The sequence below is a fragment of the Hemicordylus capensis genome, chromosome 5 (genome assembly GCF_027244095.1).
Source record: "Hemicordylus capensis ecotype Gifberg chromosome 5, rHemCap1.1.pri, whole genome shotgun sequence".
NCBI classification, from domain to species: domain Eukaryota; kingdom Metazoa; phylum Chordata; class Lepidosauria; order Squamata; family Cordylidae; genus Hemicordylus; species Hemicordylus capensis.
Window position 1 is genome coordinate 3,616,488 of NC_069661.1, and position 21,647 is coordinate 3,638,134.

At 50.9% G+C, this 21,647-nt stretch overlaps 1 protein-coding gene across 2 annotated transcripts in view; it reads right to left on the reverse strand.

The window, feature by feature from the left end:
- The window catches only part of ADISSP (adipose secreted signaling protein), a 93,656-nt gene extending 72,344 nt beyond the window's left edge, over window positions 1-21,312 (reverse strand). Inside the window, exon 1 of one of the 2 annotated variants that reach the window (XM_053254166.1) lies at window positions 21,159-21,312. In XM_053254166.1, coding sequence (XP_053110141.1) covers window positions 21,159-21,261 — 103 coding nt within the window. In that variant the 5' untranslated portion in view covers window positions 21,262-21,312. The remainder of the gene's footprint in view (window positions 1-21,158) is intronic. The other variant, XM_053254167.1, reaches the window with a different exon arrangement.
- Between the last annotated feature and the right edge of the window lie 335 nt (window positions 21,313-21,647).

Consider the following 21,647-nt stretch of genomic DNA (forward strand, 5'->3'; position numbering starts at 1 on the left):
CTGGCTCAGGTGAGCTGCTGCGATTCTTCTTAATAAACCGAAGATTGCTTTAACATGACATTCAACTGGGCACATACATCTCATCAAGACAAAAGTACACATTTCTCTGAGGTGGTAAGCAATGGCAGGAATCCTTTCTGAGCAGCAAGAGGGGGCTCCCTCTGGTTTTTACCCTCTCCGTCTTCCAGTGCAAATGACAGAAGACTCACTTCCCTCCTAAGACCTCTGCTTGTGTGCTAGAAAAGGATCAGAAGGGAGAAAGGGGATTGGTGGCAATCACAAATAATGCCTGGCTGGTAAGCCCAGGCTAAATTATAATTGAAAATAAGCTTCTAATAACCTAGCATTAAGAGAGGCTGCTGCAGCACTCCGGAAGCACCCACGTGTCTTTAGCTTTGACTATTTGGGGAAAATATGAAGAAAATTAAGAAGAGCTGAAAAAACAGACATTGCAGTAAACAGAAGGAAGTCTTTATTATCTGGGCTGTGGAAGAGAAGAGAAGCCTCATCATTATCACACAGAAACGGATTTGTAGAAAAGAGGATTAGAATTTTGGGAAGTCCTTATAATTAAGAAGCAGCAATACATTTAGGTATTTGGTAACACAGCACGTATCAGTGACTGCGGAAAGAGAAAGGTGGTTGATCCTGCCATTGCGGCTATTCACGTGTGTGCAAAACCAGGCTAAGGGAGCCCAGCCCGGTTTTGCACACGCACATAAATTGCTGGGATCGGGATCCTGACAGCACCACAGCGGCAAATGCACCTGTGAAGCCTCCCTCTAAAATGAGGGTGAGAGAACAATCACTCTCCTAACTCCGTTTTTTTAAATCCCAGCACCCCAACGCCCAGAGCCACCGGCTGCAGTCGGTGCTCGTCTGGGTGGGAGATCTGCCAGCCCAGGGAAGGATCGTTGGCGGGGAGGTAAGCTTTTCTGGGCTGCCTCCCCGCAGACAGGGTAGCCCTTTCTCACTAATAATGAAAAAGGACTCACGGATTGCTAACCTTGCTCAATCTCAAGAGTGATCCCTTCAAAAAATGTTAAGACATTTAATTTAAAACGTCTTCTTCACTATGAACCCCACCATCCATTGAGATGATCATCATCAGGAGAGGTTCGTCTGCAGTTGCCACCAGCTCCTCCAGTGGCTACTCAGGGATGGGCCTTTTTTTGTTGCTGCCCTGAGGCTTTGGAACGCGCTCCCTGCTAAAATAAGAGGGTCTCCATCTCTTACAGCTCTTTAAAAAGGCATTCAAGACACATTTGTTCACTCAGGCTTTTAATCAGATATTGTTTTAATAGTTTGATGGTTTGTGATAGCTTTAACGTTGTTTTAAGTTTTAAATGGTTGCAATGTTAAAATCTTTTTAATAGTAGTTTTTATTGTTTTGTTGTAAACCGCCCAGAGGCTTGTGTTTGGGGCAGTATACAAATATGTTAATTAAATAAACAAACAACTCAAATGCATGTGTGAGAGAATGAGCCATAGCTTCCGGTTCTGAACTTTACTAATATGAATACAAATACAATGGATATTTATATACTAACTATACACCTCTATCTGCAAGAGGTATACTACTATATAAACCTCTTGTATATTAAGACTTCACAAACGTCTGGATTTGCACAGTCATTTCCTGAAGCTTCTCGGCTCCTTTCACATTTGCTTGCAATTCCAAAAGATCTATCAGTTATTTCACTTGATGCAGAAGACGGGGGAATTTGAGGGAAGAGAGTAACAAGGCGAACATCAGAGGCCGTGCTTCTTAATTCTCGGCACTTTTAAATGGACATAATTTAAGCTTGCTTAGCTGTGGCTGGATCATGCCCAATGAACCCAATTAAAGTTGCCTGACAGCTCCTTAAGTCCAGCCAGCAAACACCAGACCAAAAAAAGAGAAAGTTTTACAGCTTGCCTAGAAAGGACACAGACTCAGATTTCAATGGATCTTTAGGGGAGAGGTGGCCAAGGCTCTCCAGTTGTTGGACTACAACTCCCCTCATCCCCAGCTGCAGTGCAGCTGGAAATGAAGGGAGTTGTAGTCTAACAACAGCTGAAGAGCCTCAGGTGGGGCACCCGGTGCTTTAGGGAAAGGGAGTTTCACAACTGCAGGCAGCCAGAGCAGAGCTCCCTACATGCCTTTGCTTTATGAACGCAGCACAGGGATGGTACAGCCAAGAAGAACAGCTTTTAACTGAACCGCTGTGATGCACAGGCAAGAGAAGGCAGTCTTGGGGGTGTTCAAGACCCAAGCTGCTAAACACAGTGCACTGAATTATGCTGGAACAACAAGGGAGCCTGTGGGTGCAACTGGTACGCTGCACCCTTGAAAGCCACCTCAACAAGGAGGATGCATTCTGCATCACAATGAAGCCTCTAGAAAGCCATCAAGGGCAGCCCAACACAGTGCACATAACAGTAGTCAAGCCTCAAGATCACAAAGGCATGAATAACAAATCACTATGCATCGGCTGGACAGAGAGGGCTGCACACACATTTGTATTACTTAAAAACATAATAAAATAAATGTGTCCAAAAGGTCTGGATCTTAGAACTAAGCCCTAGCTCAAACCCAACTCCAAGGGCACCAGTGAGTGGGAAATTCTCCTGCACAAGCCCCATTGAAATGAAAGGGAAATGTGCAAGGGCACCTGCCTTCATTTCAATAAGGAGGTTTGCATAGGAGAGTTGAATACTGGATGGTGCTCTGAACGCCCACAGTGAAAGGGCAGATCCTATCCAGAGGACTGCAAGGTACTGTTTTGCCCTGGGAAAGCGTGCATATAGCTAGAGGCATTACCCCAATCTCATCATGCCACTCCCATCAGGCACATGGGCCAATGGGCCAGCACAAGATGCAAAATCCCAGGTCGGGAGAGTTCACAAACAAACCGAGTGTGTCTAAGTCATAATGGAAGGTGACCCGTCAAAGTTGTCTGGGATCCCAAATGACAGGTCTGGGAAAGACCCCTGAGCCAACAGCCCCTCCCACACCTATTTCTGCGCGGCCAGTAAAGAGGCCTCAGCCCAGAATGGACCACCTTGAGCATGACCCCATCTCACCAAAACATCTGCACACTGGGACTACGGAGACCCAACTCAAGGGACAGACGGCACACAAGAGAATAGCATCCTATTTATTACTTCGCCTAGCACCACCAGAGTACGGGCATGTTGCAGCTATTTAAGCAGAGAGCTCAGCAGTCTCTGCCCCAAGAAGCTTAACACTAACATTAAGCTCCAGAAACTGCAATCGGTCCAGAATGCGGCAGCCAGGTTGGTCTCTGGGTCATCTCCGAGAGACCATATCACTCCTGTGTTAAAAGATCTACACTGGTTGCCGATAGGTTTCTGGCAAAACACAAGGTCTTGGTTGTAAAGCCCTGAACAGCTTGGGCCCTGGGGATCTCCCACCCCACCGTCCCCTCTCCCCCCGCCCCGTGCTTTTTTTCTCCCTCCCATCCACCCACCTGCCACCGCCAGTTTTTTTTCCCCTCTTCCCCCCACCCACACACCGCCGGTGCTGCTTTCTCCCCTCTCTCCTCCCTCCTCCAGGCCGGGGACCTCCATTATTAATGCTGGAACTCTCGCAGCGTGTCACAAGAATTCCGCCGCCAAATCCTGGGCATGCATGGCGGCTAAGAGAATTAAATATATAGATTGTTTTAATTGTGTTTTAATAGTTTTAACATTTTAAATTTTAATTGTTGTAATGTTTTAATTTTTTAATCTGTTTTTATTTTGTTGTAAACCGCCCAGAGACTTGTGTTTTGGGGCGGTATACAAATATGTTAAAAAATAAAAACAACATCTAGATTTTGAAGCTGAGAGCTGGTCTGGTGGTAGCAAGCATGACTTGCACCCCTAGCTAAGCAGGGTCTGCCCTGGTTGCATATGAAAGGGAGACTACATGTGCGAACACTGTGAGATATTCCCCTTAGGGGATAATGGGGCCGCTCTGGGAAGAGCATCTCGGTCCCAAGTTCCCTCCCTGGCAGCATCTCCAAGACAGGGCTGAGAGAGAGATTCCTGCCTGCAACCCTGGAGAAGCTGCTGCCAGTCTGTGAAGACAATACTGAGCGAGATGGACCAAGGGTCTGACTCACTCTCAGACAGCTTTCCTATGCTCCTCGGTTGAAACCCACTGCCGCCTTCACTGCGATTTCCAAAACATGTTGGGTAAATATGCACTTTTGTTGCCATGGTAACAGTCTCACTTCCAACACCACACAATCACAACTTCACACTCTTAGCTAACGGCTGGTTTTCTTCTCACACATTACACACACATGCTGCATAGATGGAAGTCGAGGAATTGACATAAGACAACTCCAAAGGCACAGCTGCCCAAAGCGGGTCATTCCAATGAGAGGGGGGCGCAAAGGAGGCACAGCTGGCCACTTGCAGGCTGTCCATTCAACGGGTTAACCGCACAGCTCTACCTGACAAACAGCCAGCCTGCAGGGAATGTGCAGGGCAGGAGAGAGAGGAGCAGACAGGAGCTCCCAGAAACAGAGAGAGCTGTGCCTCTTTGAGCACTCACTGCCCACCCCATCCCTTGTTAGGAGGAGCCTCTCCTGGTGGAAGAATAAAGAGATATAACCTAGAAACACAGAAAGTTGCCATATACCGAGTCAGACCCTTGGCCCATCTAGTACTGTCTACACAGACTGGCAGCGGCATCTCCAAGGGTGCAGGCCGGAATCTCTCTCAGCCCTGTCTTGGAGATGCTGCCAGGGAGGGAACGTGGGACCTAGATGCTCTTCCCAGAGTGGCTCCATCCCATAAGGGTAATGTCTCCCAGTGCTCACACTTCTAGTCTCCCATTCAAATGCAACCAGGGTAGACCCTGCTTAGCTAAGGGGATAAGTCATGCTTGCTACCACCAGACCAGCTTTCATATCCCAAAACACAGATATGGGAATGTTACATAGGAACATGAGAAGCTGCCATATACTGAGTCAGACCCTTGGTCCATCTAGCTCAGTATTGTCTACACAGACTGGCAGCGGCTTCTCCAAGGGTGTAGGCAGGAATCTCTCTCAGCCCTACCCTGGAGATGCTGCCAGAGAGGGAACTTGGAACCTAGATGCTCTTCCCAGAGCGGCTCCATCCCGAGGGGAATATCTTCCAGGGCTCACACTTCTAGTCTCCCATTCAAATGCAACCAGGGCAGACCCTGCTTAGCTAAGGGGACAAGTCATGCCTGCTACCACCAGACCAGCTCTCCTCCCGAGAAAAGCAGCCCATACGCGAGTCCTCTCGGCTCTTATTAACCACCCCAAGAGGGACTAAGCCTGCAATTATCCTGCCCTGCTCCAGTTATTTAGAAAAGAAGGGCTTGCCGGTGTCTTTGTGGAGAAAGGAGGTTAATCGACTTCCCATTCTTCGCCAAGGACACCTTAGGAAAGAGAGAGAAGCCGTCTCGAATGAATTCAGTTGCCTCCACTTTGCCTGCTGATTTAAAACTAGCTGAGGTCAGAAGCCAGCGAAAGAGACACGGCGAGGGGCTTCGGCTGCAGGCACAGGACGGAAAGGCAGGCGCAGGCTCAGCTCACACACCCCACGGCTCATCTGCACCATGGGCTGCTCTTGTGGGGACGAGCATCGTCTGCCCTCTTTGCTCAACAAGGTCTGCCTTGATTCCCGTCCTGCCTGCCTGCCTTTCAGTGTTGTGTTCTGAGCTGCCCAGAGAACAGCTTGTTACAGGGAAGCCAACAAATAAATATAACTGGATGGGGGACTCCATACAAGTGCAGTCAGATATTCCCTTTAGGGGATGGGGCTGTGATGCAGTGGCAGAGCCTCCGCTTGGCAGGCAGAAGGTCCCCGGTTCCATCCCTGGCAACATCTCCAGCTAGGGCTGGGAAGGACTCTTGCCCAAAACCTTGGAGAGCTGCTGCCAGTCAGTGTAGACGTTACTGAGCTAAATGGACCAATGGTCTGACTCAGTGCAAGAGCTCCCACGGTGCTTCCGTGCCCCCTTCTCTTTTGTCGTTTCCATAATCCGAAGAATATAACAGCCCTGCTGGATCAGGCTTAAGGTCTATCTGGTCCCCAGCCTCCTGTTCCGCACAGCGGCCCACCAGACGCCTCTGGGAAGTCCACAGGCAGGAGCCGAGGGCCTGCCCTCTCTCCTCCTGCTGTGACTCCCCTGCAACTGGGACTCAGAGGCATCTTGCTGCAGAGGCTGGAGGTGGCCTGTAGCCCTCCGACTAGCAGCCAGCGATAGACACGTCCTCCAAGAACTTGTCTAAGCCCCTTTTAAAGCCATCCAAGCTGGTGGCCATCACCGCAACCCGTGGCAGAGAATTCCACAGGTTAATTGTGCACTGTGTGAAAAAGTACATCCTCTTGTCGGTCCTAAATTTCCTGGCCTTCAGTTTCATGGGATGAGATCGGATTCATGGTTTGTCATTGGAAATCTCATAGGCTACCAAAGAATCTACACTCAGAACACCTCAGAAACAACAGAACCCAGCACCCCATGGGTTAGCAATCCATGGGGGTGGCTGGCACCCTCTGTGCACTACACCACCACTCGCTCTGGGCCACCCCAGCACCCCCAAGTGCAGTTATGGGGCTGCTGAAACCTCCATTCTTCCCTTTGAAGAAAAAGACACGTAAACTTCAAAAATCACTTAAAGATCAGCCCTTTGCACAAATCCTTTCAAATAATTCTGACAGCTTCCTGGCCCCCCTTGGGCACCACCACCCACCACACTCAGCTCTAGGCCACCCCTCCCCCCCCAACCGACATGAAGCTATACATTTGCTACAATCCTCATTATTCCCTATGAGGAATTCAAAAATACTTTTAAAATTTACCAATAATCGAAGGAGTGTCCGATTGCCTTGGGGTTTTGTGGGTGGCAGGTACCTCTGGGTGCCTACACCCACCCCACATTTGTACCCCTAGGTGCTCCACAATAGGGGATAATGGGCTGGTTCAAGTCCCATTACACCCTATGAGGAAAATAATTAAAAATATTTCAAATATTCATTAAAAATCATAGGAGTGTCCGATTGCTTTGGAGTTTGGGTGGTAGGTACCCATGGGTGCCAGCTACCATGCCACCCACTTTTGGAGGTACAGACTGGTTCGAATCAAACCCGCCGTTTGGTTCGAATCCTAACCTACAGCTCGAACCTCATGACTGGTTCAAATTCAAACCATCAAACTGAATTGGTTCTAATTCAAACCAGTTCACACATCCCTAGCTGTGATGTCTGCAAAGATTTTTTTTTTTTTTGCAGATAAAATCTCCCGCATTCAGGCTGAACTAGATTCCACAGTTATTGCAGAGTATTGTGCAGGTGTCCAGCGACTCCTCTTAGACGATTAGATTTGTCACTCCTGAGGAAGTGGACAAACTGCTTCGGATTGTGCTTCCTACCACCTCTTCTGTTGACCCTTGGCCAACTTGGCTTATCTCATCTGGTAATCATTAGGGATGTGCACAGAACTGGCTGGCCCGGTTCTGTTTGAATGAGAACTACACTCGAACCCTACCATCCCACTTTGGTCCGGTACCCTGGCAAGCCCCCTCAAGTTTGGTTCAGTTTGAGGGGGTTCACGAACATTTAAAGACTTTTTTTAAATTACCTTTGCAGCCCTCCACAGGGTTCCTGGAGGTGGCGGGGGGGTCCGCGGGGGTCCCCCCCTCCGCCTCCAGGAACCCCACAGAGGGATGCAGAGGTAATTTTTAAAAAGACTTTAAATGTTTACAACCCCCCCCCGAACTGTTGGGGGGGTTCAGTTTGACCCCGAACAGTCGGTTGCACATCCCTAGTAATCATATTATTAGAGAAGGTCTGGTAAATATCATTAATGGTTCTCCGAGGGAGGGCAGGATGACTCATTATTAGACCTTATTTGAAGAAATCTGCATTGGATCCTTCAGAGTTAGCCAATTATAGACCCATTTCCAATCTTCCATGGTTTAGCTGGGTGAGCGGTGGCCTCAGCTACAGGCAGTTTTGAACGACAGATTATGTAGACCCAATCCAAACTGGCTTTCGAGCAGGCTATGGGGCCGAGATTGCCTTGGTAGGCCTGATGGATGATCTCCAATTGGCTACTGACATAGGGAGTGTGACTCTGCTGATCCTTTTGGATCTCTCAACAGCTTTTGATACTATCGACCATAGTATCCTTTTGGATCGCCTGTGGGATTGGGTAGCACTTTTTTTTTTTTTTACAGTGGTTCCATCACTACCTCTCTGGCAGATTGTGTCACTTTTGAGAATGTTACTATGTAAAGCGAGAACTAAAGTATGGAGTTCCACAAGGCTCCATACAGTCTCCAATGCTCTTTAAAGTCTATATGAAACTCCTGAGGTCATCAGGAGGTTTGGTGCAGGGTTTTAGCAATATGCTGATGACACCAGACCTATTTCTCCACATCTTCACCAGAAAATGACATGAATTCCCTAAATGCCTGCCTAGAGGTGGTAGTGGGCTGGATAAGGGATAAGAAACTGAAGTTGAATCCAAATAAGACAGAGGTACGGACTATGAGGGGTCAGGACCCAAAAGATTGTTTAGATCTGCCTGTTCTAGATGGGGTTACACTCCCCCTGAAAGATCAGGTACGCAGCTTGGGAGTGCTCCTAGATCCCAAACTCTCTGATTTCTCAGGCTGAGGCAGTGGCCAGGAGTGCTTTTTATAAGCTTTGGCTGATGTGTCAGCTATGCCCATTTCTGGAAGCAAATGATCTTTAAAAAGTGATGCATATGCTGGTAATCTCTAGACTTGACTACTTCAATGCACTCTACATGGGGCTGCCTTTGTATGTAGTCCAGAAACTACAATTGGTACAGAATGTGGCAGCCAGACTGGTCTCTGGGACAATCCAAAGGGACCATATAACACCAATTTTAGAAGAACTGCACTGGCTGCCAATAGGTTTCTGAATGAAATACAAAGCGCTGGTTATTATCTATAATGACTTCAACAGCTTGGATCCAGGGTACTCAAGAAAGTGCCTCCTTTGTCATGAACCCTATCACCTATTAAGGTAATCTGGAGAGGTGCAATTATGGTTACTGCCGACTCAGAACCAGGCCTTTGGAATATGCGCCCTGTTGAAAGAAGAGCATCTCCTTCCCTGTTTGCTTTTAAGAAGATCCTCAAGAAGCACCTGTTTTCTCAAGCTTTTAACAAATCAATTTAAAACTACTTAATTTGTTTTCACTTCATGTAACATTTTATTCTGTGAAATTGTTTTAACTGTTTTATATTTGTGTTTCAAATTGTGTATACCACCTAAAGATGCACCTATGAGGTGGCAAAAAATGAAAATAAAAAGCCCCAGATGCTGTAGCATTGCCTCATACGGAAGGTGCTCCAGGCCCCTGATCATCTTGGTTGCCCTCTTCTGCACCTTTTCCAGCTCTACAATGTCCTTCTTAAGATATGGTGACCAGAACAGCACGCAGTATTCCAAATATGGTAACACCATACATTTGTATAAAGTCATTGTAAGATTAGCATTCTTATTTTCAATCCCCTTCCTAATGATCCCTAGCATGGAAGTGGCCTTTTTCACAGCTGCTACACACGGAGTCAAGCTTCAATGAGCTGTCCACCGTGACCTCAAGATCCCTCTCCTGGTATGTCACTGACAGCTCAAACTACATCAGTGTATATGTGAAGCTGGTGTTTTTTGCCCCAAGATGCATCACTTTACACTTACTTACACTGAACCACATCTGCCATTTTGTCACCCACTCCCCCAGTTTGGAGAGATCCTTTTGGAGCTCCTCACAATCTCTTCTGGATTTCACTACCCTAAAAAGTTGGGTGTCATCTGCAAATTTTGCCACTTTGCTGCTTACCCCAACTTCTTGATGAACAAGTTAAAGAGCACTGGTCCCAGTACAAATCCCTGGGGGGCCCCACTTCTTACTTCTCTCCATTGTGAAAACTGTCCATTCATTCCTATCCTCTGTTTCCTGTTCTTCAACCAGTTATACCATGTGGAACCCGTCCCCATATCCCATGACTGCTAAGTTTTCTCAAGAGTCTTTGGTGGGGAACTTTGTCAAAAGCTTTTTGGAAGTCCAAAAATACTATGTCAACCGGATCACCTTTATCCACGTGACACTCTCAAAAGAACTCCAACAGGTTAGTGAGGCAAGACTCTCCCTTACAGAAGGCATGCTGGTTCTCTTTCAGCAAGGCCTGTTCTTCTATACGTTTAGCAATTCTAGAGCATGATCCAGCAGAAAGGTCTTCTGCACAAGTCCCATTGAAATGAATGGGAGGTGTGCAAAAGCATGCGTCTCGCTTTCCTTTCAATAGGACATGCACAGAAGATCTTTCTGCTGAATCACGCGCACAACTTGTCCCGTTTGGCACTCACTACAAACTCTGCTTAACACTATCCAGGAACTGGACTGCCTGCAAACCATGATTTAGTGCCAATCCAAATTCCTGGTTGTTGCTATCCAGAGTTTGCCCAATCCAGTCCAAATTGCAAGCCATGATGATTAGCCCGGAATGGGAGAAAGGAATCCATGTGCAGGAAGGACACATGCAAGCTGTGGCACATTGCCAGTAGTCTGAACTATGGTTTGTAGGGCGAGGCCATAGCTTCAGGCACACAGACACCATAAAGCTAATGAGGCAAATCAGAAAGGGCACTGCAAATTACCCTTTCCAGTTACTGGAAGTGACTTCGAAAGCCAGTCAGAAAGCAAACAGATCAGAAGCTGGAGAGGCAAAAATAGCACTTCTAGATCAAGTACACAAGGGCGGCCCTGCTGGATCAGGCCACGGTGGAACTATTGGGTCCCGCTTCCCACAGTAGCCAGCCAGGTGCCTCCAGGAACCCCACAAGCAGGGCAGGAAGGCAGTCTCCTTCTCCTGAGGTTCGCCAGCCATTAAAATCCATCACAAACTTGCCTCAACACACAGAGGTTCCATACAGCCACTGTGGTTAATACCAATTTAGAAGCTTGTCCTTCTCCACGGATTATTTCAACTCCCTCAGAAAAAATAAAGTTTGGGGGCCACTACATATTCTGGCAGTGAGTTCCATCAGTTGGCTGTGCTGCATGCATTACTGGAGGACCTCAAATTTTAGGATTTTGACAAAGGGAGAAACACTCTCTTAAGGCACAAATCTGGCTGGTTCAAGAGGGCCAGAAGTAGTTTTTATCTACCCTTCCCTTCCATGCTTAAGAATGAAGCTGGGATTCGCCTAATTCATGGCATCAGCCATGCGGTACAATTATCCCAAATTAATCATCTGGCCAGTCTATCACCACTTAAGATCTTACAGGCGAGACGGCTTCTCTTCCTAGACCCAGCAGAGTCATCAGCTTCCAAACAAAACTGAAAATAGCACTATTAAGTCAATTTTCAGGCTCTCATTTTAAAAGCAAGCTGGTTTCTAGTCCTCAATGCTGTAAAGACACACAGGACTAGATTAAGGCTAACGGAGGAGCCACAAGGCAGCAAGAGTATTAGGACTCTCCCCTCACTCCATAGTCCACTGTCTTTAGCAGCCAAATACCTCAGTTGCCTAGGACAGCATCTCTCAAGCTTGGGTCCCCCTAAGTTGCTGGACTACAGTTCCCATCATCCCCAGACAGAACAGCATCTGGGGACGCCAATGTGAGACCCTCCGTTCTCGATTCTTCTGCCACCAACATGCCAATCTGTTCAGCCAAAGAGCAAGCTCCCTCTTCCTTTCGCTTGCATTTTGAGAGGTGCGGTCTTACCTCACCTGACTTTCCTGCCCCTCACCTGTCCTGGAAAGCCCAGCACAAAGAGCTTAGCTTCTCTAAAGCAGGGGTGATTGACAACGGGTTGTTAGGTGGAGGAATCCGGAAGGATGCCCTCGATTCTATGCAAAGACCCCACCCACATTCACAAGCCTCTGAAGAGCACCAGCATGGGGTGGGCAGCCCCACAAAAAAGCAGTCCCCAAAGCGCTGGTGCAACATTTTAGAAGGTGAGCAGAGGAAGAGGGTGGAAGCAAAGTCTGCCTTCTACTAACCTGCTTGCAACAATGGCAGAGGCACGAGGTGGGGTTCAGGAGCCACCTGGATGCAATCAAGATCTCAGTCTTAGAGCCTCGGGCCAGCAAGTCACCTATCGTCTACCCTCCCCGGCAGCTGCTTCCCAAGATTACAGGCAGAGGCTTTTCCCACCTGCTAGCAAAAAACCCCTTTTAAAAATCAGCCATGTCAGGAACTGAACATAGGTTCTTTTGACTGCAAAACCTGTGGCCCGTTCCTTGAAGTCTGAGTCACCCTGGAACATAGGAAGCTGCCATATACTGAGTCAGACTATTGGTCTATCTAGCTCAGTATTGCCTTCACAGGCTGGCAGCGACTCCTCCAAGGTTGCAGAGGCAGGAGTCTCTCTCAGCCCTGTCTTGGAGATGCTGCCAGGGAGGGAACTAGGAACCTAGATGCTCTTCCCAGAATGGCTCCCTCCCCTAAGGGGAATATCTTATGGTGCTCACACTTCTAGCCTCCCATTCATATGCAACCAGGGTGGGCCCTGCTTAGCTGAGGGGACAAGTCGTGCTTGCTACCACAAGACCAACTCTCCTCTCCTGGAACACGAGAAGCAAATCCTACATGGCACCGTTGCCCTGAGCATGCCGAAAGCCCATTTCAGCCCCAAGGCAGTAACCTCAGTCCACCCCTAGGGATCTGGGTCTGCAGAGAGTCCCAGTCAGAAGCACTCGCGGCACTCTCCGGTTTTTAACCCCTGTGGAGTCAAATCCCATCTCCGTCAAGCTCGGGTCTGCGCCCCAGGAGGCCAATGCCGTGCCTTCCGCTTACCTACTCATGTGTAAGCCACACAGGCCATTTCACACTCAGCCAGTGCAGGCGGTCAGGAGTCTCTCCTGCAGACCTGCTTCCCCCTTCCCCGGCCGTCCTTCGGCTGCAAGCTGCATGTTCCCGCCCACGCCCCCCCCATCCCCTTAGGTAATAAATATCCCCCTGGCAGAAGCCGCTGCATTGTGCAAACAGACCAGCCCGACAGAGAAAGACTGGCAAGGAAAAAGGAGAACCAAAGAGGCGGCTGGGCTGGGCTGGGCTCCCACTGGAGAGCGGCTGGCGCTGCTGGCTCCCTGGGCGCACACACTTGTCTGCAGCATCCCACGGGGCGCTTTTCTGCCCGACCTCTGCAGGCTGGTCACTCAGCAGGCAGCTCTTGCAATGGGCTGGCAGGCGGCCGACAAGAGGGCCCCTCGCCCAGCGCAGGACCCGTGTAGGGCACAGACCGGGGCTCCCCACTCTCTTTCAAGCAGGGGCCACTGTGAGCCCCACAGAGGAGGGAGCCCAGGCCCCACGGCTCCATGCACAAGTGCAGGCTCCAGGTGTGCAGCAAATGGAGTGGAAGGCTACGGAGCAGGGCCGCACCCAGCTGCAATCTGCTCCAGGTCCAGCTCAGCTCTTCAGCAGCAGAGGCGGCGGCCAGCAGGGAGGAGGAAGCAGGCCTCTCTGCAGGCATCATAGCCCCCCACCCCCCCACCCCCCGGCCTGCAAGGGAAGGAACCTAGGAAGCGGCCTTCGACTGAGGCAGACCATTGGTCCATCTAGCTGAGAGGATCCATTTGAGAGGAGAGCTGGTCTGGTGGTAGCAAGCCTGACTTGTCCCCTTCACTAAGCAGGGTCCACCCTGGTTGCATTTGGATGGGAGACAAGAAGTTTGAGCCCTGTGAGATATTCCCCTCAGGGGATGGAGCATCAGAAGATTCCAAGTTCCCTCTCTGGCAACATCTCCAGATAGGGCTGAGAGAGACTCCTGCCTGCAACCTTGGAGAAGCCGCTGCCACTCTGTGTAGACAATACTGAGCGAGATGGACCAAGGGTCTGACTCAGTAAATGGCAGCTTCCTATGTTCCTAGCAGCATCTCCAAGACTGCAGGCAGGAGTCTCTCTCAGCCTTATTCGGGAGATGCTTCCAGGGAGGGAACTTGGAACCTTCTGCCTGCAAGCGGGCAGGTGCTCTTCCCAGAGGATGCCCATCCCCTCAGGGGAATATCTTGCAGTGCTCACATATGGTCTCCCCTTCAAATGCAAACCAGGGTGGACTCTGCTTGGCAAGGGAGACAATTCACGCTTGTTTCCAGGAGACCAGCTCTCATCGGAAGAGGCTCCTTCAGAGAAAGAGAGGAGAGACTTGATGCAGAGTGAGATTACACCCGGGAAGTAAGGAGGCGAGGACCAGACTCAGCGGTGTAATCCTGGCAGTGAAGGCGCTGCAAGGAAGAAACTGCTCAGTATCTTCGGAGGATCTGTGTTTGCTTTGCTCACGATGGGGGGCCAGGTTCCAAGCCCCTATGAGGAGGAGTGGCCCCCCCACAGCCACTTGACGACTACAACAAATATTCCCTGAATACAACTTGGGCAAACACTCCTGCACAGCGCTGCACTTTTCTCCGTGCTGGGAGGGCTCTTGAAGGGAGACGGAGTCTCTCCTTAAGAGCCCTCAGAGGAAAGCTCCAGGGAGGGTGGCTCTCTCGGGCACCGTGTCCATGCCTTCCCAGATGGCACAGAGGGGGGGCTCCGTCTCCCGTCAAGGAGTGCACATGCCTGGGCAAAACGCAGTGAGGATCTTCGTCTCCACAGGGTGCCAGGGGGCTGTGCAGAGTAGTCCGCTCTGGCCAAAACCTCATACAGGCCCAAAAAAACCATTCGGGAGCCACACTGAAGGTTAATAGAGCCAGCATGGCATAGTGGTTAGAGTGCTGGACGAGGACCAGGAAGACCCGAGTTCGAGTCCCTATTCAAGCATGAAACTCACTGGGTGATTCTGGGTCAGTGACTTCTCTCTCAGCCTAACCTCCCTCACAGGGCTGTTGTGAGGAAAAACATAACCACATACACCGTTCTAGGCTCCTTGGAGGAAGAGCAGAACACAAACATAAATAAGATAAATATATTCAGAGGTATACTGTACTGGACATGGAGGCTCCATTTATCCAAATGCTATTAATGACAACCTCTGTGTCAAATGCTTTTTAAAAGTGAAGTGAAGCCAGTGGCTACCACTGCATGCAGAGGCAGTGAGTTCCACAAGCTCTAACATTACAAGAAAGATCTTCTCTCTCTTTCCACTTTCTCCACATCAGGCAAAACGTTACAAGCCTCTCTCAAGTTCTTCCCTGCTGCCTTAATTATCTTGTTTTCTGAATTAGGAAGCCTTACACGGAGGGAGCTCCAGCCCTCGGACCTTTTGGGTACTCTTTCCTGCATAGTCAGCTCAGGGGGAGGAACTCCAGAAGTGAGCAAAAGCCCTGAAAAGTGGGGCATTTTCTTCTACGGGTGCCTTAGCTCCTAACTGGGTTGCAGGACAAGCCCCAGCAGGCCTGACCTCAAAGCAGCAGATCTAAGTGTCGGGGGGGCGGGGGTGGGATATCCACGCACCCCAACATCCATTCACCCCCTGTGCAACTGCTAACTTGAACACCACAATAGCTTCTCCAGAGGGAAGCAGCAGGACTGGGGCTCTTAAAAGAAACTGGCCCACTGGGCTCTGGAGAAGAGGAAGTATTCATCTCCTGGCCTCGGGGCCTGATCTTCATCACAAAAAAGAAAAGGAACTCTATTTCAGGCTTAGTAGAGGTTTGCAAAGTTCTCAGCAACAGAGAGAAGAAGTTAGAAAGGGGGGAAAAAACTTTTCATATGATATTAAAAATCAGGGTGACCCAATGAAATGGATCACCAGTAGATGCAGGAACGTACAAGACTATTTTGTTCAATGCATGATTATGTTATGGAACTCACTGCCACAAGAGTGGACTGCCGTAGTGGTTTGCTTAGATGGTTAGAAGGATTTGAGAATTCATGGGCCACAAGCAAAGATAGCCACAATACCCGAGGGACTCAGAGACACTGTACCTCCTAATGCCAGCTGCCGGCAGGGGTCAGCAGAAGAGGGCTGCTGCCTTCAAGTGCTGATTCATATGGGCTGGCCAGAAGTTTGGATTACACAGGCACTTGTTCTGATCCTGCACAGTTTTCCTTGTGGAACCAACTGGCCCAAGAGACTAGAAAAGACAGCAAAAGCCACCAGCCTGAAGAAGATTCAGGTGTCGCTTTTAAAATGGGCATGGACCTTCAGACTCTTGCCCAAGCCTCTTTCGAAGCATCAGCTGCCTGCCAAAGCCGCGTCAGTGTCACTCCTGGAGACATGAGAGGCGCCGATGGCTCCAGAGAGCAATGAGCGTAACGCTGACAGGCATCCAGCAATTCAAGACAGACAGTGAGGCAGGATTCGCATCTGCATCTAGGAAAACCTCTGCAGCAGCAGAACCGATGAAGCAGGAAGAGGTCCAGGGAGACCCTGGACTAAAGAGGGGCCACATTTTCCCTGCAGAGTGTCAAAGGTGACTTGGAAAAGGGACCACGGCTTTTGATGGGTGCCTTCATCCCACCTTCATCTCTGGTCAAAGAGGTTTTGGGGTCTCAAAAGCCTGCCTCCCCTAAAAGATCTGGGGCTCAGACCCACAGCCTCCCTTTTGGCAATTAAACTCCATCAAGAACAATTAGGCACTGCATTTTGAAGTCTAAGACAGCACCGATGAAGAGGGAAGCAGCAGAGAACCAGGTGAGGGTGGGAGCTCTCTCCCCCCCTGCCCCTGCTCTGTGGAGGTGCCCCCACTGTTAAAACTCCTTTTCTGGGAGAGGTCCTGAAGGAGGAAGGTGGCTGACAAGATTTGGGGCTCTGGGCAATTTGCTGGGGGACCATGACCCACCGGCCACCCCCTAGTGACACCCCTGCCTCAAACAACTTTCAAACATGATTGTTCATGTCCAACCTGGATCTAAGAGGAGAACCATTTGGCGCACGTATATGGGAAGAAAAGCAGCTTGAGAGAGGGATACTCGGGTACGTAGATGATAAAGCTGCATCTGAACAGCAACCAAGTCACGTTTATAGGGCCCTGTGAATATAGCTAAATGCCAATCAACACAGAGAACTAAGAGCACTCAGGAGCTAACCCAGGTATGGCCAACCTGATGACCTCCAGCTGTTGGACTACAACACCTATCACCCCTCTGGGTTGACAGCTGGGGATGATGGGAGCTGTAGTCCAACAGCTGGAGGGCCTCAGGTTAGCCACCCCGGGTTAACTCATTCCCCTGAAAAGCAAGGAAAGCTTCACAGGTGAATCCCATCACAGGAGAGGAGCACACACCTTCTCTACGTCACAACCCCATGTTTGCAGAGGGAGGACGGCAAGACAGGCGAAGAGGGTAGAAGTGATGAGAAGTCTCAGGTTATACCTCGAGAGGAGACCCACAGGTGGAGGGGTCAGGAGGGAAATTGTCATGCCACAGCCAGTGTGTCAAAAGTGGTGGTGGTGGTCAGGGAGGGGCAGTAAAAACCATCCACAACTCTCGAATGGCTTGTCCAGTCAGACCAAGACTCACACCACACCTTCGCAGGCTGCAACAACAACAGCATCATCCCGATTGAAGAGCCATCCAGCCTTTTCCCTCAGAAGAGGAGCTGCATTACGGCTGCTTCAGAGACTACACAGAAACTCGTTCCCTGTGGGGAAAATGGTGCAACAATTCACATGCAACCAGGGCAGACCCTGCTTAGCTAAGGGGACACGTCATGCTTGCTACCACCAGACCAGCTCTCCTCTCTGAAAGTGGCACAGAGGGCAGGAAGAAGGGAAGGTTGCCAGTAGCCTCTTCTTCTCTCCGGGTGCTCCTTGCAGAGCTTGTGGGGGTCAGATGGGTCCCACTGAGCTGTTCTGAGAGCAGATGACCCTGCTTAGCTAAGGGGACAAGCCATGCTTGCTACCACCAGACCAGCTCTCTTCTTCAGCATTCATACCCTGGTCCTCCCCATCACTTGCAAGAGAGGAGATTTGCTCCCCTCCTTTCTTTCAACATCCCTGTGAGTTGGGGCTGTCAATCTATTAATGCAGCAATTGGATTTTTTTTTAAGCAATTTAAATGTTTGCCAATAGCGGTGTTTGAAATAGCAAGCCAACTCACGATTCAACACACAAGAGCCATCATGTGCTGTCTGGAAGCCAAGGACTATCCAGCTTCTCTCATTTCCGGCACAGCAGGGGGTTCTCCAAACTTTGGCCACTGTGGCTGGGAATGATGCACACCAGATACACTCCAGCAAAGCCTGGGGGGCCAAGGTTGGAGAGCCCCTCCTGCTGCTGCTGCAGCACAGTCAGCACAACAGAGCCAGAACAGTGAGAACTGAACAGATATAAATATCACCCACTTTGCCAGTTAATCCACTGAACCTTTTGTTGATTAAAGATTGCATTCCTATTACAAGTGCGTATCTCTTTGCCAAGTTGCAATACAAAAACAAGGTAATTGTCCAATCTTTGGGAGATGCTCCCTGCTGAAATAAGAGCATCTGCCTCATTGTTTGTTTTCAGGAAGACCCTCGAGACTCTCCCGTACTCACAAGCTTTTATTTAGAATTATTAATTTTAATAGTTTGTCTTCATAAATGTTTTATACTTTTTATTGTATATTTTAATCTGTGGCTTTAAAAAAAATTGTACACCACCTAGAGATGTACATATCAGGCAGTATAAAAATACAATAAATCAATCAATCCAAGGGTTCATTTACTGATTCCCCCCTGACCCCAATGACATACTAGCACAGCCTTTAAGACTTTTCATTGCATCGAGGAGCCAGCCAAAAAATTTAGGGGCCAGACAATGGACACTAAAGCAAAGTTTCCAGACACAGTGATCAAGGCTGTGTTGGGGGTGTGTGTGCAAATGGGCCTCTCTTTATCCCCTTTACCAGTCGCATACTTAGAACAGAAGGAGGGCTGCCTGGGGCAGAGAGAGATGTGATGTAATAGCCTTGCTCTTAATATCCCACTCAGGAGCCACAGTTATATGTCTATTGATTGATTGATTGATTGATTTAAAAGATTCATACCCCACCCCTCCAGTGCCCTACTGCTCGGGGCAGCTCACAACAGTAAGATACATACAAGATACAATAAAAGTAATAAAATTAACTAAATTAAACAAAAAAAGTTGTCAGATTAAAAACCAGAATCATTACTAGGGTCAAATTAAAGGTTATTTTAAAAGCTAAAAACTGAAAATTATAAAGAGCTTAAAAACCTACCAGATATAGACAAAAACATGGAGCATTAAAAAGCCTCCTTAAAAAGCTGCGTTTTGAGATATTTTTAAAAAAACACTGAGGAAGGGAGCATGGCGAAGCTCTTCTGGGAGGGTGTTCCAAAGCAGAGAGGCCACAACTGAAAAGGCCCTGTCTCTAGCCCAGGTGCCATGACTCCCTGGGGTCTGACAAGCCCTGCTTTAAATTTCATTTGGAACTGCCCAGCATGGATGCTGGAATGCACCAAACTGAATGCGGGGGGGGGGAGGGCAGGGGGTGGCACTGGGGATGGGGGCTAGCAGGACAAAGGGGCAACAACAAGAAGGGTCATTCTTTCCTCCCACCACCAACAACCACCACCCGCCATACTTCTAAGGGCCCCTTTGCATGTCTTCAGTCATACATTGTATTTATATAGAGCACACATTCAGAGCCATGAGAATGAGGGGGCACACGGGGGGGGGGAGTGCCATAAGCAAGGAGGAGGAGATGCAGAGTAAGTGTGTGTTCACAGGGGGCAGGATGCAGGGAAAATCAGCATAAGAGGGAGAGAGCAGAAAGGCCGGAAAGCCAGCCAGGCCAGAAAGGAGGGTCCCACACCATGCAATACCCCGCCCCCCACCCAGGAGTGATGAGGGCAGGGAGAAGCCACCAACAGGCAAGTTCCGTACAGCTCTTGGGGCAGCAGTGACAAGCGGGAATCTGCAGCATGGAGGGCAGCACAGTAACATGTGCAAGGACAGGGAGCAGATGCGGGCCAAGGGAGGAGGAGGAGGAGGGTCACTCACGGAACTTGACTCTCCCCTCCAGGCAGCCCAGCCGGCCGGGGCTGGTCACTGAGTTCAGCAGAGGCATCTCTGCAGGTGGTGGCGGCGGCGGCGGCGGCGGGAGAAGGGCGAGCAGACCCAGGCGGGTTCCGGAGAAGCCATCCTGCTGCTGCGGCCACCAAGCCCATTTCTCCGTTTATTTCACCGCACGGAGAAGGGAAGAAGCCTTTTCCAGGCAAACCCAAGAGCAGGACCCACGGGGGGCGTCAGCAGCTGGGAGCCGAGAAGGAGCACTCCGCAAGCTGCCTCCTCCGCCTCGTGCAGGACTGCCAACTCTGACTGGCAGCAGCTCCTTGGGGCTCCAGAGAGACCCAGGTCCTTCCCAACCCTGGCCTGCAGGCGCCGGGGACCGGACCCGGGCCCCCCTGCACGCAAAGCGGACGGCTCTCGCTGTGGCCGCCCAAGGTCCCCGCGGTGTGCTCCGTACAGCACCGAGAAGCAGGGCGAGGCGATCCGGAGCCGTTGCGCAGGTGACCCGCCCAGGGGAGAGATGCTGCTGCGCGGGGGGGACCAAACCCCCCCACCGCAAGAAGAGCTCCGTCCAGCGACTGCATCAGGTGTGCGGCACGTGCTTGGTGGGGAGCCGAGCCGAGAGGGCGGGGGGGCTGCAAGCCCAAGGCCAGGCGGGCTCCCGCACAGCTCAGCTGCCCACCCGGCGCGGGCCCCATTAACAGAGGGGCTGGTGGGGGGGGCGCTCCTGGGCGGAGGAGCAGGAGCCCCGCTGCTGCGGTCCCACGTCCGCACCCCGGAGAAGCCTTTCGGGGGGGCGGGAGGAACGAAGACTGCCACAGCCCCCCCCCCCGCAGCTCCTGTTCTGACCCGCAGCAGGGACAGGGGGGGAAGCGGCAGGAGGGCTCGACTGTTCCCACAAAGCAGCAGCCGCAGAGCAGGAGGGATCCCGGGTCGAGGCAGCACGAGCAGAGGCGAGAGGCAGCGGGGAGACAGGCACCCACAGCGGACTAAGTTGGGAGGGACCGAGCGCCGCGCAGTTCGCAGAGAAAACTCTTTGCCCGGCTCCTGATGGTCCACCCCTCCGAAGATCATGACGCTTCCCGGGAGAGCCGGGCGCAGTGTCCCCGCCGCCGCCGCCACCTCTCCCCCGCCCTCGCTGCAGTCCAGAGACACGCAACTGCACCTGCACACGTGCAGCACTTCCCGACCCCCTGAGAGCAAAGGCAGCTGCAAGGTGGGCAGGGGGCGAGCCGAGGGCAGGGACTCACGGATGTGGCAGCTGTCCGGCGATCCACCCAAGCCTTGCACGCGATCCTCCGACCAAGCCGCAACGCGCCGCCCGAATCTATCTGCGCTGTTGCAACATAACATTTGGCGCCCGCCCGGACAGGCAGCAAGCCCCGCCCCGACCCTAGTATCGCCCTCCCATTGGCCCTTGCAACAAAGAGGCAGGCCCCTCCCCCTCTCGCGCCCCGCCCATTGGCTGAAGAGGCGCTGTCTTTGTCCCGCGAGGCAGGAGAGGGGGGCGTGGCCTCGGGGAATGGCGTTCGGTCGGAGAAGGGAGGCGCGCGCGCGCGCGCCTTCAGGACGGGGGCGTGGCCTCCTGCGGCCCCCGGAGTGCGAGCCTTCAAAGGCTGCTGTTGCTGGGCCCCACCAGAGGCGCTCCTTTGCTCGCCGCTGCTCCTGCTGCTTTGCACTTTCTGCCGCAGAACCCGGCAGCCTTGCGCGGCTTAAGCGGCAGCCCTGCAGCCTCTGCG